Source organism: Sparus aurata, chromosome 13, assembly GCF_900880675.1.
Source record: "Sparus aurata chromosome 13, fSpaAur1.1, whole genome shotgun sequence".
In the NCBI taxonomy this organism is placed as follows: Eukaryota; Metazoa; Chordata; class Actinopteri; order Spariformes; family Sparidae; genus Sparus; species Sparus aurata.
Window position 1 is genome coordinate 21,736,935 of NC_044199.1, and position 18,462 is coordinate 21,755,396.

An 18,462-nucleotide genomic window follows, 5' to 3' on the forward strand; every position below is an offset into this window, starting at 1 on the left:
ATTAATTAATGTCCGCTAATGCAGTGCCCGTAAGAAAAATGTATTCCTATAGAAAAGTGGGAGGTTAAGTAGCTTTTTCATGGATGGCCAAATGAGGCTGTGTTTGAAGGTGGGATGTCAGGGATATTTAGGTTTGTTGTGAAATCCGATATTCCAGGGTATAATTGGCCGTTTTTGACTATTTTTGATTTTGCCATTATATTTCACCTTAAAAACTATTTACTTGGTGTCATTATTTTCAGCACAACCTCACATGTGTGACTGTACAGTTATTTTTTTTTATTTTGACATACTGTATTAACACAATGGACCTAAAATCACAAAAAAACATAAAATCCGAGTAGTAAAAGTTAGATTTTTTTACTGTGAAAACCACAAATGTTTAACAAATCATTTTTATTACTTATAATGCAAATATGAATTGTTGTTTGCTAAATATGTGCATACATTTTAAGAATTTACAAAGTTATATGTAACTATTTATATTTGAATGCAGGCAATGCTCATTCAGCAGTCTCCTCATTGCTTTGACTCATTAAACAAAAAACTAACTCCACTAAACACTAAACACACTACACCAAACACTACATAACACACTAACTATACACTCCAAACATGCTAAATGTCACAAATCTCTCAACTCTCAATATCGCTGTCTATACACCGACTGTCATTGCCTGTCATTCATCTGCCTCCGTCCCTCCCACAACTTCCTGTTCCTCAACAACCAAACTTGCTGCTTGGACACTTTCGTGACAAAAGCCTGTTTTCGGTTTTGGACGGTTTTGGATGTGCCGGTGCGTCCGGTCCGTCGCCTTGAGAGGTGGGCCATGTGAATGAGCTAGCGGCTAGCCTACACACAAACATCCACAGATTCCGATTCCACTTTGTTGTCTGCGCAAAATCCCGGTCCAGCTCGCGCCGCTGCAGGTATAAATCCGCTTGTTTCTTAAGGTGGGGGGGTGGCAGTGGGCTCTGCAGTGATTGGCTCTGGTGCACACGTGACTGTGGTGGCTCCGGTGGACAATGCTCGTGGAATTTGTAAAGCATTTATGAAATAATTTATTAACAGTATCATTGCAGTCCAAACAAATGCGAAGTCGCACACCCTTGAACCACGCAGCAGCCATGTTGAAAGTCTCAGGTCAGTCTGATCCTGATCCGCAGAGATATTTGAGGCACACACACACACACACACACACACACACACACACACACACACACACACACACACACAGACAGACAGAGATTCCTTGCTTTTATAGAGAGATTTAAATGAGCAGCTTTTTTGTTTTTGTCTAGATCATTACAATCCCTTTCTTGATTCAAGCTTTTCCCTGGCATCTGATTTTGATACTGTTGCACAGATAGAGACTTTAATTACAGGTACTATGGTGGATAAATGTCTTGCTACTAGTGAGAGCTGTTATGAGAGTAGTGAGATGTTTTTGTAACATTTGACGCCATGTCAGACCAGTTCTACTCACATTATTGCACAGTGAAAACCTGTGAAAACACCGCCTCCCCTGTTTCCTATAAACCGGTGTGTGAACCTGTATTGTTTTGTGGTTAGCCACTAGTTGTGAGCTTCGCTGAATTTTGCCCTGTATTTAGTCTAGCCATGTGATGATTGCTGGCTTCCTCTGCTTTTGTCCCTGCAAATCCCGAACTTTGTTTCCCTTAGTTAAAAAGCAATTCCCACAGTTACTTGGCCTCCGTCATGCTCTTTAACTACACTTTTTTCTGGTCTCATATCTGCATAATCTTCCCCCTTCTTCTTTCTCCTTTCTCTTTCTGTCTGGTTTTTTGCCTGTCTGCTGTTGCTGTGTGTCAGACTCATTCTCTGGGCCAAGCCCTTACAACACTGCTCCTCTCTTCCAATCTGAGCCCGCTGCTATAGCTGGTCTGTTCAGAGGTAGGTACACCGAGATTGATCAAGGTGTTACCTGTCCCAGGTTTTTTACACTTTGCACCACCTATGAAAACATTTTGCTCTCTAGGTACCACCTTTATGACCAACATTACTAAACAGTTCAAAGAACTATTCTATTGAGCTTACTGTTTTGCAGTCTTTCTATCCTAACATTATCAGGCTCTATAAACGCTTCAGTGGTGCAGCTTAGATGGCCTCTAACACTCTCGCTCAGTTCGCTGTCATCACTTCAGTTTCAAAATATTCTCCTACTGCTTCACTTCTTGTCTTGTCAATTCCCATCTGGAGCCTGTGTTTGTAGTATGTTATGTGTATGGGAAAACATAACCTCCTCGGCGAAGGTAATGTACATGAACTGAAGTATACAGTACTTATTCATAAAAGAAGAAATATATAGACGTTAAGGAGAGGGAAATTGAGTTTTTACAGATTATAATGCAGAAAAAGATGCTTGAGAAAAATTTAAATTATAAAATTCTCAGTGAAGCGTTGGTAATAGGGAAAGTAAGAAAAGTATCCTGATGCATCAAACCTGTGTTGAGACACTACCAGTGTTTGGGCTTCTAAAGAAATTGGGTGTGTTGCACCCTAATAAATGAGTTTCCTTGAAAGGTAAAGGCTACTGTACACTGTATGTGGTACGGTCCGCCCTAACCAGTGATCTTGAAAAGAACAGTATCAAGAACAGAAGCAAGTATCCTGCTACTGAATTACTGCAGTGGTCAGGATGGGTGCCGTAATAATAGTCTGTGGAAGAGCATGATATAATGGTGTAGTTAGGCACGAGAGAAAGAGACAGTATGACATGTCACCAGACTTATTTATACACTAAATACACAACCACATCATTATTTTTAAGGTGAAGTAGCTTTGTCTGGTACAAAGCATCTAGCCTTGTCATATATATTTAGACAGAAAAACATGTGGCTTGTAAGTATGTGAATGATTGACAGTTTCTTTTGCCTCATTAGGGTTTACAGCCTCCCCGACACCCCAGCAGCCACAGAATTCTAGAGGCCTTAACATTGATTTTGACTCAGTATTTGGAAACAACACCAATGCCAACAACCTCGATTCTACAGGTAAGTGGTGAACTCCTACACACTCTGACGTTTCCTTTCCCATTGCTCTTTGAGATGTAGCACATCTCATGTACACTGCCGCCATCTGAAGGTTTGGAGACAGATTGCACATTCACGGGATCACGTCGATGTTATGCACAGTCAAAGTTCCAGATTTAGATTTGTTTGTGAGCGGGTTTGGTTTATTTGGACTATTAATAAGAAATGATTCTAATATACTTGGCCGATTTACGAATTTTGTGTGACCTGCTGTTTTTTTTTTTCTTTTTTTCCCCTAATAACTATTATTGACGGCATACGCAATTTGTATGTTCATAATGAAACACTGCGTATCAAACAGGCCTAATTCTTACATTATCTCAAAAACAGCACCAGGGTACAGGACCTCTTAAAAAAGTCTTAAAGTAAAAAAATAAAATTGAACAAACATTGAACTGAAAATGAATTACCCTATACCATATTTATTGAACATTTCAAAGATTTTTTATTGAGTGACCTGTATAAAATGGTCCCCCGTTCCCCCGATAAGCATTTCTGCAGCGTAAACTGGTATATCTGTTACTCTTATTGTGAAAGGTAAAAACGGAAGGAGTAGGTCTCTAGTGAACTGCAGATAAAAGTTCGATGCCCCAGTTCAGAGAAGGGAGCCTCTGTGTTTGTTTTTTTTAATTTTGTATTCATAATCCTCAACTACAATGTTTAACCAAAGGAAAAACCAATGCAACAGATCTAACAACACACCTTGTCGTCAACGGTCATCGGCTGGTCATGTCTGGCTCTCCTTTTACAATGATTAATTACGTATAGTCAGTAAGGCAAATTCAGTTAAATATGTAATTATTAAGATCAGTGTATATGATTTGAATAACACCATTAGTATTCGCTTGTAACCACCAAATTGGGACTCATATGGCAGGGTCCATGTCCAGACCCCCTTAACTGGCTATTCTTTTTCCACTGGCTGGCTGTTCCATGTCCTTATGGAAAGCAAAGTTTATGATTATGTTTTAATCTGTAGATGTGGACAAAAAAACACTCATAAGACCTGCATTCTAATAGATTTGACTTCTCTGTTGCTATTACAATATAACAGCATTCATTTTGGAAAGAATAAATTAATGTTTCCAACTATATATAGTACCTCTAATGGTCCTATGCTGCTCACAATCTCAGAGCATTTTTTTTTTTCTCTTTTCTATTGTCCTGGGGTTGAACACACTCCATGGGGCCTTGGCTTTTTGCATGGCATATGCATGACTGGGTGAGTTGACTGGACACATACTCTTCTCTCACGGTCTTGGCTTGATGAGTATTGTTCTGTGAGCCCTGCTTCCTGCCTCTTTCAAACTCAACATCCTCTCTCTGTCCGTGTGTGCATTTTTTGTACTGCCTTGTGTCTGTCTTTATGTGTTGCTGTGTTACTTGTCTGTTGTATTGCATCTTTACCTGTTATGGGCCCCTCAACCTCTCACCCTACCGTCCCTTTCCTTCCTCTCCCTTCGTTTTGCCCCCTTCTGATTAAGATGTTTTAGGTGGCATCCTTAAACCCGAAGTGGCATCCTCACCCAATCAGGGCATGACCCCACATGGCCAACAGCCCCAAAAACTGGTGTCCCATGACTTGGACTCATCACTGGCTAATCTTGTCGGCAGTAAGTTCATTTATTAAATAAAACTAATTGGAAAATTGTCATTGTCTATTCTATAATTTAATGTTGTGTGTAAATTAGTGTTGTGTTTGTGGCTGTGCCTTCATCACTTTCCCCTGTCCTCTTTAGATCTGGCAATTGGTAATGGCACAGCAAAGAAGTGAGTGTACTTAATTGATATTTGAAGTCATCTACCTGAGACTGCATACCAAACATGACTAAAATTCTTACTTGATCTCTGTAGTGATCTTCACTGGAATCAGCCTGGTGAGAAGAAACTAACAGGTGGAACCAACTGGCAACCCAAGACTGCCCCTTCTACCACCTGGAACCCTACAGCCATGGTAGGCCATCACCTCTCTGTGCCTATCTGGTTTTGCTCCCCAACCTGTAAACACCAAAGAAGTACATCAGTTGGGTTGAAAGCCCCCTTTCATGGTAAAGGCTCTTCTCCATAGTCTCTTACTCTATAGTGGGAATATGGGTGCTTCAGTTCAAGCTTGACTAACTGATGAAAGCTATATTAAACAAATTACCATCATCTTGAATCTCATAATGACCTTAAAGAGCCTTTACATATAGGAAGTTAACACCTGGTGACCCTAGGCTTCCCAAAACTTGAACTTTCAAGAACCTGCAAGACAGTGGGGATAGGGGTCTGCCTTGCTCTTATACCTTTTTTATATACCAGGAAGTTGTAGATATGTGACATTATATGTGAAAACAGCCCTTGATAACTTTATGGGATGTGAAACTCACTGTAACAACTCTTGTGACCTTATCAAATGTAGCCATGGTTTGTCATGTCACATATAATTGTGCAGTTTCTCTTGCCATATTGGGTTATAGCATTGTAATTATAATTGTAGTTAGTCGGATCAGAATGTCATGGCAAAGGATACGTGTGTGGACAGAGATGTTGTGGTGTGATTAAGTTCACCACATAAGCTCATGATATCTATGTTCAAATTGCCACACAGGTAAGATACAAAGGCTTGCATCTGTTATTACTCTCTTGTACTTTCACTACAGTAATTTTAGTAAAATAAAATATTGACAATATCCCATTCATTTTGATGTAGACAGATTGTAAAACTTGTATTAAAGGTCTTATCAAATTGTGACTTGCAAACTCAACAATATTCTTTATCAAGAGCTCCCAAAGAAACCTTTCATTTCAAGTTGTTTTGCTGCAGCATTTTTGTAATAATTAATTACTAAAGAAATACATGACATGATGTGACAGTAATGAATTGATTGTATGAATTTTGTTTTTGGTAATTGTTCTATGTGAAGAATAATTGAACTGTGATGTTTAAAACAATCAAAGAATGGACTACAATGACTAAGGCACTTTTAATACTGCTACAGGCAGGCCTATATGGAGAGCAATGTACTCTATCACTCTAAAAAGTCAGTAAAGTCAGAACTATCGTTGAGTATTTCCATTTTCTGCTACTAAAGACCTCCAAATTTATTTTAGAACTTAAATTACTTGTCACTCAGCAGATTCAGATTATTCAATGTTGATAGGCTATTACTTTTAACATGTAAATGTCAGGAATAGTTACATCAGATAGTGTTGACGGTGGGGCATTGAGTGTGATCAGATTGGTCACTTATGATATAGAAAGGTAGCTGCATCAGAGCCAAAGTTGCTTGCCTTTATCAGCAATCAGACAAAGAACACCAATACAGATAATAAGAAAATGCTGAATATTGGCCAGGCCGATAATTGGTCCAGCTCTAGTTTTTATATTAAATATTCAATCTGTAGTCAAACTTTGGTATAGTGCTCAAAAAGACCATCTGACAGCAATCCTGCAACAGACCACCTTTTTTACTGTTATCTCAATGCTTGTGGTCAGCAATTATTTTATCAGTTTTAACACTGAAACTGCAGGTCTCCGACAATATACTGCAAAACCAGGTTGTCCAGCTGCAGCTGGGAGATGAAGACAGCGGAGCCGCTACTGTACGTTGTTAATGTGATTTGAGTGGTAGAGGATCTGTGTTGGCTCGCCGTTGCTGTGTCTTTTGATTTTTTATTCACTCGCACATACCTTGAAAGGCTAGCCGGGTGCTTTAGTTCAATGTGCCGTTTCAGGTTTGCTGTTGACATTGATGTACGGAGTTGCATCTTGAAACCCAGTGGGCAAAGTTTACACAAAATGGTCAGATTTTTCTCACCTCGATCATCACTGACCTTTTCATAAAATTATTTAAAGTAATCATCCATAAAGCCATATTAATGGTGGAGGCAGAGCCTGAGGTAGTGCTGCTGCCTTCATTTATTTTTGCCTCCATGCTTCCCATTTTTTATGACGCATGTGGCGGTGCGACTCTGTGGTGGCTGGTGTTGCCAGAGCCGGGTTTTCACCTGGAAGGCTCTATGGAAATCTGGCACTCTCTTGATGAAGTTAAACTGTGAGAGAGCGCCATACATAAACGCCAGAATGAATGTGTTCACAATAACGTTCATCAGGCAGAAATACAGTGCGTTTAGTTCACGTTCACCAAAAATATGAATGAGTTCATGAACGATCGATCACTGAACGCGTTCAGGCACAACACTGCAAACCAAACACTGTCAGGAAGGAGGAATTCTGAAGGGGAGCTCTCAGTGCAATGACACAAGCACTGTTTGTGATAAAAGCAGCAATTTTGGCACCGGCTTCACCTCTGACTCACTTGTGACTCTCTCGCCAATGACTGAATAGTTAATGAAACTTATCCTTCCTGAGAGGGCTGGGCTTCAGACAAATCTGGGTTTGTTATCACTGCAGGGGCTGTTGGAGAAGCAAGGAGTGCTAAGAGATGGGGGTCTGTACTTTTCTATCTAATCTTTCCTCAAGGGCTGCTGCACCTGCCTTCCAACCAATTCCTACCCCAGGACTCAACACCATCTCCTTTTTATTCTCCTTTTCCACTGCCTGTCATTTCCCTGTTTTAATGCAGTCTTTTGGTAACATCTGACACATTTACAGTCAGAACTTTCTTTATCTATCTCCACATGCTAATTTGGATTTGACTGGAAAACCTCTCACGACCCCAGGGTGCTGTGGCCACAAAGGAGATGTCACTCATCTCTAGGTGGTGCAACAATACAAATTTGGCTGACTTTGATAGAAATTTTCTATGCACACAGAATATTGTGACAAATATACCACTGACAGGACATCAATTACAATACGCATTGCTCAGTGCGAGTGACGGCAGCAGATTACCACAGATTTTCTTTACAAAGTGCAATTACTCTGGTTAGCTAAAGGCAGTCAGTTGCTGCAGCTGAAGAGGATAGTGTGCAACAATTAGTACGGTTGGGGGATAATGCTGAATCCTGGGCATTTGATAGTAGCAGTGGTATCCCTTTCATTGCCATCATGAAAAGATTCTGCTGCACAATGTGTTCATGCATATAATAAATGCCTTCGGAGTGTGTGCCCAGAATCATCACTGTTTGAAAATGAATGTGATGACAGAATTCTTTGTACATAATGTGATTTGTATAATGTATATACACATTTTATAGTTATTGTTCTAGCAATCATTCTTGGTGTGTTGGGCTCTTTATGGGTTACACCTTTTAAATAAAAAACAATTCCTATGAATATGAGAAGTTGAATATGACATGAATTAAATTTGGTAATTGATCAATCCTTTCTGAAGCCTTCATCTTGACATATCTGTATAAACGTTTAAGGTAAATTTTAGTCACAGTTATGCAGTGTTCGCTAAATTCCAGCTTAAATGTTATGATCTAATAATAAACTAAAATGTGAGCTGTGTCCTGATTTTGTAGAAGAAATCATCTTGGTTTTTTGTGTCACCTCAGGCACCATCTGTCATGACCTTCCCGGCAACCACACCAACGGGCATGATGGCATATGCAATGGTGAGTCAGCTGTGACTGTGTTCAGCAGATTTCATTTCCACTCACAAACATACAGACTCTGCAAGCATGCAGAAAATAAGGTTTTCTCATTAAGTCTGTAGCATCTTGTGCATTAACTTCTTTTATTCTTGAAGCAGAACAGATGACATCCATCAATGTGCACAGTAGTTCCTTCGTCATGATAGATGTTCAAAATTTTATATATAATCTAAAACACAAATCCTTATTTGGAAGAGTCCATTCACTGAAACAAATCAAATCAAATCAATTTTATGTATATAACCCAAAATCACAATCACATTGCCTCAATGGGCTTCACAATCTGTACAGTGAACGACATCCTCTGTCCTTAGACCCTTGATTCGAGTGAGGAATAACTTGCCATGTTGATGGAAAACAGACCCTTTTATTCTTTAATTATAAAGAAACCATAAGGATAGAATTTGCACTTTCATTTTATAAACAGAAAGCGAATCTCCCCTCACTATGGCTAATTTGAAACCGCTGTGACTCTGTTTTAAATTCCGCTATAGCGCCGGTAACATCAGGTTTTAAAGCTTTTTCATGTGAGAAAGTAGCCGTTTAGTTTCCTGTTGTGCCGCCAATTTATCCAAATAATGCTTGTTTGCACATTTGCTCCGACGTGGTGGGAGAAGTCCAGACCAGCCGCACCTGTAGCGGAGCGGCGGAGCAGCCCAGCCCGGGTCTGCTGAGGTGATCTGCGGTCAAAACTTCACCGTCATACCATTAGAAGAACACGAGCCGATTAGTTTATCTGCAGCTTTTTGGAGATTAAAACACGGGCTGGATAGCTTCATTTCGGAAGATAAATGTAGGTCTCATAGATGAAAATAAACATTTTTTGGCAGCTACGTTAGCTTATTTGAATGCAAAGTGTAAAATGTAAATAGCATCCGACAGTGTGCAGAGAAACAGACAACAAGCGCGCACATCAATGTCAAGATTTTCACGTTTTTCAAGGGGGGCGGCCCGCCTCGCCAACAGAATGGTAGGGGAAACACTGAGTTAGCAGACCGCTAATTTACGGAGTTTTATCAACCTCAGAAACGACTGCACGACAACAATACACTGCAGTAAATGGATCTAAATATTAACCACCACCAAAAAGCCACAAATAATGCTCAGAACAGCACCAAACTTCAGCAACAGTACAAATAGGGTCTCAGCACATAGTCTGGGGCATCTAACCTCCGCTAGCTTAGCTGGATTTCTATTGGGAAGCTAAAAACAGATTTAAACTCTCCTCAATCAGCTTCCGGGTCGGGGAAGTCCCAATGCGACGATAACCGAGTGCGGTTAGAAATGCTCAATTCCGTTCTTTTCCCTGACCGCTCTTGATAATAACTGTTATAAACTGGCAGGTAAGACATATATAAACTTTGATTGCTTTTCCATGGAGTCATAACCATACATTTTCATCCATGAACCGCGGAACTCTACTGCACTCGGTAATCGAGTCGACGGGACTTCCCGTCAACAGGAAGCTGCTGCAGAAGAGTGGTAAATGTTGTCAGCTTTTCAGTAGAAATCCAGCTAAGCTAGCGGAGGGTTAGATGCCCCGGACTATGTGCTGAGACCCTATTTGTACTGTTGCTGAAGTTTGGTGCTGTTCTGAGCATTATTTGTGGCTTTTTGGTGGCGGTTTATATTTGGATCCATTTACTGCAGTGTATTGTTGTCATGCGGTCTTTTCTGAGGTTGTTAAAACTCCGTAAATTAGCGGTCTGCTAACTTGATCTCTCGAGAGGGAGTTAACAGTTTCACGGTGTGTTAGACCATGGATTAAACTTAGACCGGAATATCCCTTTAAGATGAGCAACTGGACAGGCAGTGAGATCCAGGAGATGCTAGCGTCTCCTCGGTCTCTGTAGCTGTCTTTGTTGTCCGCTTGTTGTTGTAGCGGCAAGCTAGGAACGGTCACTACTTTCAAATTAAAAGCCCCCCACTAAGAACCCACTTCTAGAGAGTGAAACAGTGGATGGGGGGAGTGTAGAGAGTGAAACAGCTTGTGGGAGCAGAAAACAAAAACAAACGTCAGATAAATGCGATGTTGATCAGAATAAACAGATTGTTTCTCGTCGGCAGTACAATGTAAAATCTAATACTATGGGAACTCATTGAGACTGACACGACCCACTGAAGAAGCTAACAGTCAACATTAGTTAAAGAGGACACACCTCTTGCTAAGACTTTGGAGAAGAAGGGAAGATTGGATACTGGTCCATAATTATTTAGAGATCCTGGGTCGAGGTGTGGTTTCTTAAGTAGAGGCTTAACCACAGCAGACTTAAAACTAGCAGGGACAACACCTGTCATGAGTGATAAGTTAACAATATTGTACATTGTAGGTCCCAGTGCTGGCCATAGGTCTTTAAACTGTTTTGCCGGAAAGGGGTCCAGGACGCAAGTAGTTGGTTTTGAGGATGAGACAATTTTAGACAATATCTCAAGGGAGATATTTTCAAAAGTGTTTAGAGCTGAGACGAACTGTGAATCAGCAGAAGGATGTTTTATAACGAACTTTGACAAGGAAGCCAGAGATGAAGAGTTAATTTTGATTTTGATCTCATCAGTTTTATCGCAAAAGAAATCTAAAATCTTTTGCACAAATGCTCACACAGCTCACAGACTGTGGTTTTTGAGTAAGTTTAGCCATGGTGTTGAGGAGAAATCTAGGATTGTGTTCATTATTGTTTATTAAGCTGGAAAAATATGCTGTTCTAGCAGTGTTAAGAGCATGCTTATAATTAAGTACACTGTCACGCCAAATGCAGCAAATGCATCACTTAAAGACCTCATATTTTTTGGTTACTATCAATGAACAGTCTAGTTCTCCTACTGCCACATAGTTGCTGTTAGAGTAGATGGAAATGGCAGCAATGACCCCTGAAACCTTATTTTCTTTAGGGTGGCGGGGGCAAGCATATTAATCATGTCATGCTTTCCTTTCTCTTCCATCAGCCTCCCCACATGAGCTCCATGATGATGACACAGCCAACTATGATGTACACCCAGCCTGTGATGAAGCCCACCAACCCCTTTGGCCCCAATCCAGGTGCACAGGTAATGGATGACTACATCCCACTCCTTGCATGTCTTGACTCAGTGACCCAGTCTGTCCTAACCAGATAAATGTTGTGTACACTTCTTCCATAATACATGATAGTCACCTCAGCTCTAACCAGCCGAAGAATGTCTTTGTATTGGGTTGAAGAAAAATCAAGCAATTGCCTTTGATTTTGAGTGTACCAAGTTTACCAGCAATTTCTTTTAGGTGGGAGTTTTTGTGAGATTGTGCACAAATGTGTTTAGTCAAAACAACTGAAACCTGTTGGGTTTTAGTCATTTTTCTCAACAACGAATCAAGTGGGCCCCGCAGGTAAAGATTTTGTGTATTTGTGTAAGTTTTTAAATTTAAATTTAAATTTGAATTGATCTTATTAGAGCTATGAATATGCTTCATTACTATTAGCCTTTCTTACTCGAAGGTGTATAGACCACAGGTTAAATGTCTTTTTGAAGGACAGAAATGTCAAATTATTAGTTGTCTTATCAGCTGAAAATAATCCATATTGTGTCCCTAATTTATCTCTTACCTTGTTTGCACTTCATATGCCAATCACAGCACTTACCTGCAAGATGCTGACACAATTGACTCCCCAGCTGGCTGCTTTGCACACAAAGTAAATGTCTCATCCCCTACTGAATAAGGATTGGATGTGGGAGTTTGAGAACTACACTTGTAGTTTCATGCAGGCATGTGTTTTGACATGTCTTTAACACTACAATTGTGAACAAAAGTTTTGTACTAACATTATACCAAATGTTTCCAAAATGTTCAAACCAAGACAAATCCCAATATGATTTTATGTTTCATTTGGTCGCCTGTAACTGTGATTTGCGAGTCGAAATATGTGACTAAACATACTGTGAACAAGCTTTATAACATATCCTCCTCCGTAAACATTTCTGCCTGAGTCACATACTGTACGTACACGGCTCAAAAAAATTAAGGGAACACTTAATGGTCACAGTATAACACAACCATCCTACCATTTGGGTAGCACAAGTGATGGTGATCTTGGATCTTTATTTTCAGTTTATATTATTTAAACTTGCTTAACCATTACCATTATAAAGGCACCAGGATATTTTTTTTTCTTTTTTAAAAAGGACATGAAAATGACAGTTGTCAGGGCATAAAGCCAATGATCTTGTGATCTTTATAAGTCTTGATGTCATAAGCTAACAATGGCAATGCTGTCAGAATTGAGAAAAAAATATTTAAATTGAATCTTGACATCATATGTCAGAAGTCTGGAGGCTGGTCTTGAAAAACTGGGTCTACAGTTCTGTTATCTAAAACAAGAGTTGATACTGTTGTTTTTCTTTTCCTTTCTTAACAGATGCAGTTTATGTGACCTGGGGGGGGGGGGGGGGGGCTTCCCGTTTAAAGATAATTCATGACAAACTTACCGATCCAAGCAAACTTGCAGTTTGCTTCTAATGAAGTCGCCTCTCTCTGAGAATTAAAGGCCCAAATAAAACTTGAATAAAATTATGGTGACTGGGAGCCACTCTGGCCATCTCAGAGAGGCATCGTAGTGGACGACGACGACGACGACGAAGAAGAAGAAGCGTGCGTGCTGCCATCCAAAACCATTTGGACATGGATCAGCCCCTACTGTATCCTGGACTCAGAGAAACAACACCCAATGGAAGAGCTTTCTGACATCACAGTTGATGTGCCTTGAAAAGACAAACACATCTAGTGGGGTTGCTGTTGCACTGTTTGGGTCGCCGTTTTTTGTTACTCTTTCTCCAGGTGAGGCTTGAAGTAACTTTTTTGATTATTAATCATGATTACCTGCTTAAAGTTTCCCCAGATTAGGAAAACAATTGCAACTCCTTGTCATAGCACATATTTTTGTTTTCTTTCTTATTTTTTTATGTATTGTTTGGAGTAGACATTCCTTGTGTATTGTTTGTATTTATTTATGATTATCTACAGAGAGGATGACATTAAAAAAATGTTTTTTAAAAATGTAAATGTAACTAGTCACAGACCTCCTGCTTGTGGAAGGTCTTCAGGTTTATACATTGGTATGATTGATTGTAAATTTGGATTTTGAATGTTTGAGATGATTTTTCTTTTTCTTTTTTTTCTAAAGTTAATATAAAGTTTGAAGAGATGACACATTTTGCTGTTGGGGCACTAAATATTCTCTGTGCTCAGAATGATGCCTTGTGCAGTTATTTGTGGCTCAATGGGTCATACTGAGGATGTGTATGGACATAATTCATTAACTGTCAAATTAGTGGGGTCAATTTCTATGAATTTGGGGACATTTTTCACATCAGCAAAAGCACTACATTTTGTGATTGAGGCAACACTGCATTCGAAAGGAATCTGCATTTATGCTTATGACGCTTTTCGCATGCCATTTATTCTTACATTTAACTAAGCTGCTGGCTGCCCTTTTCCAACTTAAATGTGCAGGGTCTCTTTCATGCTCATATCATGTTCCCATAGGCCAGCACTGTTTGGACAATCTGTGGGCTTTGGGAGGATTTGGCTGTACGTTCAGGACAGACTGGTAACAGAGGGGTGGTGATGTGGATGGGGTCGTGGGCATGCTAGTTGTGCAAGAGAATAGAGCACTGTTGATCGGTGCTTTGCGTAAATAAACATCCTGCCTATCACATGAATGGGCGAGTAAAAAAAGATGGTCTGGACATAAACGTGACCCTTACTACATTAACCCAGCATAATTTCTGCGTTGTCCCTGCAGACTATATTTTTGTTCGATTTTTCCAATAAAGTGCGAGCTTCAACATTTTGGCTCCTTACTTTTTATTATCAATATTTATTGCTTTCAACAGATTTTCTCAAAGTTGCCTATTAAAAAGTAAATTTTACCACACCCTTAGGAAAAACAAAAACCTGAACCGGTTCATTTTCATACTGTCAGAAGCTAATGTTGAGACACAACACACTGGTATTCCTCTGCATTACCCACCATTGTAGTGGTGAAGCCAATCATGAAATATGTCTGGTCATATTTTTATTAGTCTTCATTTGGGTAGTCGTCACATTTTATGTAGATTTATCATCTGCTTTATGTTTGCGTGAATGTCCTGTCACAGACTTGTCCGTCTTTTGCTAGTGGTGCAGAACCATGCTTCAATTATTGAGTTTCTAGTGTGTACCAGAGAATTTTCTAAGCACACGCAATACTTTTTCTGTTGCACAGTGTATGACTATTTATTGAGATTGGCAACAGAACAAGGCTACAGCGATTAGACTTGAGAGATGTGAAGCCTCTTCATGAAGTGTAGGCCCATAAACTGGGTTGGGACAGGATCCCAGAGGGTCTAGTGGTGGCGTAAAGCCAGCGAGTGGTTGAAAATCCTTTCAACCTGAAAGGAAGGTCATGCTCATGACTGGAATCTTTTCCATCATTTCTCTTATTGTGTAATAAGTGTGTTTGTCTCTCAATTGTATCTATACATAATCAGGAATATAGACTGCCATCTTCAACCAAGAAATAAATGCAGTAGGCCTAAGCAATATCAAGGAATGTCATCTTTATTAAGACACCAGATTATTGGAAATGTATGTCTGAAGACATGGTTTTGTAATGTCCAATCTAACTTTATATTTGGTACTATTCAACAAAGTTTTATCAATAATTCATTAATAATTAACATTGCTTCAGGACCATCATCTCAACATATCAAAAAGCAACAAAGTCTGCATTTTTTGCAAGCTTTTGTGGCTTCATGGGTTGAGTACCTGACTCACTCAGGAGACTGAGGTCTGTATCCAGATTAAACTTATTGTTATAATGGTTACTTATCATTTTACAAGTTTTTTTCAGTCTTCTGTTTCTGTTGGTTATGTTTAGGGAACTTAAATACTTTTTTAGTTTTTGGAAAACCTAGTGTCACTTAAAATGGACCCTTTCTCATTTTATCACATATTTACTCGGTTTAACTTTTAGGAGCGCACAAGTATCTCAGTTGGTACAGCATGTGCCTACCTGTACATGTCCTTTTCAGAGGATGGCCTCTAAAAGCCTATTACAATGATAGAATTGTGCTTCCATACTTCCATAACGTTGCGTAAGTTGAGCTTGAGTTGAAACAGATTCTTTTAAAAGAAACATTTAGTTCAGATAACTCAGGTGACATCTGCAGTTGTTTAAGAATTTGTGGTGCTACCTGGCAAGTAAAATTTGCAGGTTTCTTTATGGCAACATTTAGGAACTACTGGAGTGGTATTTCTTTATGGCAACATTCAGGAGCTACTGGAGTGGTATTTGTGGAAAGGGAGAAATTATCTTAGTGGTGAGGGGTCCTTGGCCCTTGGGTTGCATAGTCCCAGCCTTCATCATTTGGGAGGCTTCTGCTGCTGAGCCCACAGGTGCAGTAGCTCATCCATGTGCAGCATACATATGCAGACACACATGCACAGAAAGACCTTGATATAAAAGCAACATCCTGCTTGGCAAAGCCTCCCAACCAGCAATAAGTAGGTTCTTTGTTGAGCTGCCGCTTCCCCTTATTTTGGATGCAGCAGTAGAAAGATGCAAGTGTGAAATTGAGAGTGAGATGCAGACTTTCATGATAGAATTAATTGGTGACTTAATAAAAGCCTTACTGTTGAACTGAGGCCTTCCTTTTCACAGCTATCTTCAGACAGTTAACCCCATTTGACTATTCCTGTCCTGAAAAAATAAGATGTCATTCATTGGTTCAAAGCCACTTTGGACTGTGTCCTCTAGATAAAGATTCTCAGGAAAAAAAATGTATGGTAAAAAAATCTTTCAACAGAAGTATGCAGATATTTTTTAACTGGTATTTAACATTGAGTGTGATTCACTGATATGCTCTTAAACAGAGTTATGAAAAAATTTAACTCACAAATTTCCATTTTGATCACTGAAGAGGAAGACAATCTCTGTCCTCCACCATCTGCCAAGCAGTAACTAAAGGTCTTACAGGTACACGGTAGAGAGTTGAAACCTCAGTCTGTTTCATTCCCTTTCAGATTCTCTTTGGCGTCCCTCTAAGCCATCCAGGAGCATCCATAGCAGGAGGTTTGTTTGGCTGTCAGTGCTAACAACAAACACTGTGACGGAAGGCAGGATGCACATCATAATTATGTTGCAATACAGTAGACTGACTGTTCTGGCGCTCATCAATGGGCAGTTAGACGCTGGATAAACTAAAGCAGAGATGGTGGCTACTTGCAAAGGAAAATGTGAGATGCATTCCATTTGCAAAAGATTGTCAGGTTGGTTTAACACCAAACTAGCAGGCAAACAGGAAACTTGCAAAATACTCAGTTGAGAAAAAAGATATTACTTTTTACTTGAAAAACAATGTCAGTGCAGCAGTGAGCGCAAAGAAATGTATGAATTATTTTTAATGTTACTCCTCTGGTACCAGTACAGTTGCTTAATAATATGTTTCCAGAGTTCCAGATTCTCCCTGCCCATGAAGCTACAATAGGTCTTTGTCTAATATATGATGTTTATATCATTCATTGTTTTATTGTAATAGATTGATGGATTTTTTGATAAATTCTGCAAAATGCCATGTATTATGACTTAAAATCTGACTTTCAGAAATGTGAATAGCTTCAATGGTCAAACAGTGGACTAGTAAAAGATAGCGCTTTTCTGCCACCTTGTGGTCTACATGTACAACTGTTAGAAGAACTATGATTGGTGCTTTAATGATGTGTGCTACTGAGTTTATGTTATATGTCTGTTCTTATGCTGCATTGCAGACAACTCAGAATTCTGATATTTCCAACCTCCTACTAGAGATCCAGCTGAATTCAGAATTCTTACTTGTATACTTTGGGCACTAACTCCATAAGGAGTAGCTGTCTGACATGACACAACATTTGTAGACTGCAGTATTGGTATAAGGCAAAGGAATATTTAGATATATTTCTAAGTATCAAAGTGCAGTTAAATAATGCAGTATAGTGGTGTCTGTAACCTCGTGTGCCGTTTCCCTCCACCATTTCTTTTATATGTGCAAGGATGCTGCACTGCTAAGTGTGCAATTGTGTTTACACTTACCAAAGAGACATCATTTTGTTACTGTCAACCAAGTTTTTGTTAACTTCTGGCATTTGGCATCTGGAATGCTCTGAGGTCAAACGCTGGAAATTTCAACCACACATTTCCAACCTGTTACTTTGACCGGAATGCAGTGTTAGTGCCCATGTTGTTACTTTATGCTGCTTATTCACTGACTGATTGAAATCATTTTTTTGTTTGCCGTATGGAGGCAGTTGTGAACACAACGTTGATATATCATCAACTATTAGGTAAACATTGTGAACATTGTGGCTATAAAAAGTATTCACCCCCTTAAAGTGAAACTCTTGCCAGAAACCAATGATTGAATCAGTGATTGAATATGAGTCAGACCTTCGTGTGAAAGCATAATTACGACGAAAGAGGCACTTTTAAGATTTACCGTAGTTTCGTTTTCGGGCAAGCTAATTTTCAATGGAGTGCAGGGGCACTTCTACGCTAGCATCAAAATCGCTAATTTTAATGACGGTGGCGTGCCGGAGATGCTACTGCTAATGCGAGTTGTCCAAAAACCTTCTTTTCAGTAAACTCTGTGTACACTAACAATATTCTCAATGCTCGTGTTCATGTGTAGAGACCCTGGTGATACTACGAGCAAAGTTTCATGTTGTGTCGAGCCTTCTTAGTGTTTTAAAAATAGCGATTTTGATGCGTAGAAGTGCCCCTGCACTCCATTGAAAATGGCGAAAAATGCCCAAAAGTGAAACTACGGTAAATCTTAAAAGTGCTTCTTTCGTTGCAGTTATGCTTTTACACTAAGGTT

At 39.6% G+C, this 18,462-nt stretch overlaps 1 protein-coding gene across 18 annotated transcripts in view; it reads left to right on the forward strand.

The window, feature by feature from the left end:
• picalma (phosphatidylinositol binding clathrin assembly protein a) overlaps positions 1 to 14,417 on the forward strand; it is a 64,414-nt gene extending 49,997 nt beyond the window's left edge. For 6 of the 18 annotated variants that reach the window (XM_030437136.1, XM_030437141.1, XM_030437138.1 and 3 more), the window contains 7 exons: positions 1,835 to 1,915; positions 2,905 to 3,015; positions 4,539 to 4,667; positions 4,794 to 4,824; positions 4,909 to 5,008; positions 8,500 to 8,559; positions 11,542 to 12,734. In XM_030437136.1, coding sequence (XP_030292996.1) covers positions 1,835 to 1,915; positions 2,905 to 3,015; positions 4,539 to 4,667; positions 4,794 to 4,824; positions 4,909 to 5,008; positions 8,500 to 8,559; positions 11,542 to 11,712 — 683 coding nt within the window. In that variant the 3' untranslated portion in view covers positions 11,713 to 12,734. Of the gene's footprint in view, positions 1 to 1,834; positions 1,916 to 2,904; positions 3,016 to 4,538; positions 4,668 to 4,793; positions 4,825 to 4,908; positions 5,009 to 8,499; positions 8,560 to 11,541; positions 12,735 to 12,986 lie in introns of those variants that run through there. The other 12 variants (XM_030437134.1, XM_030437149.1, XM_030437140.1 and 9 more) reach the window with 6 other exon arrangements.
• The last annotated feature ends 4,045 nt before the right edge of the window (positions 14,418 to 18,462 follow it).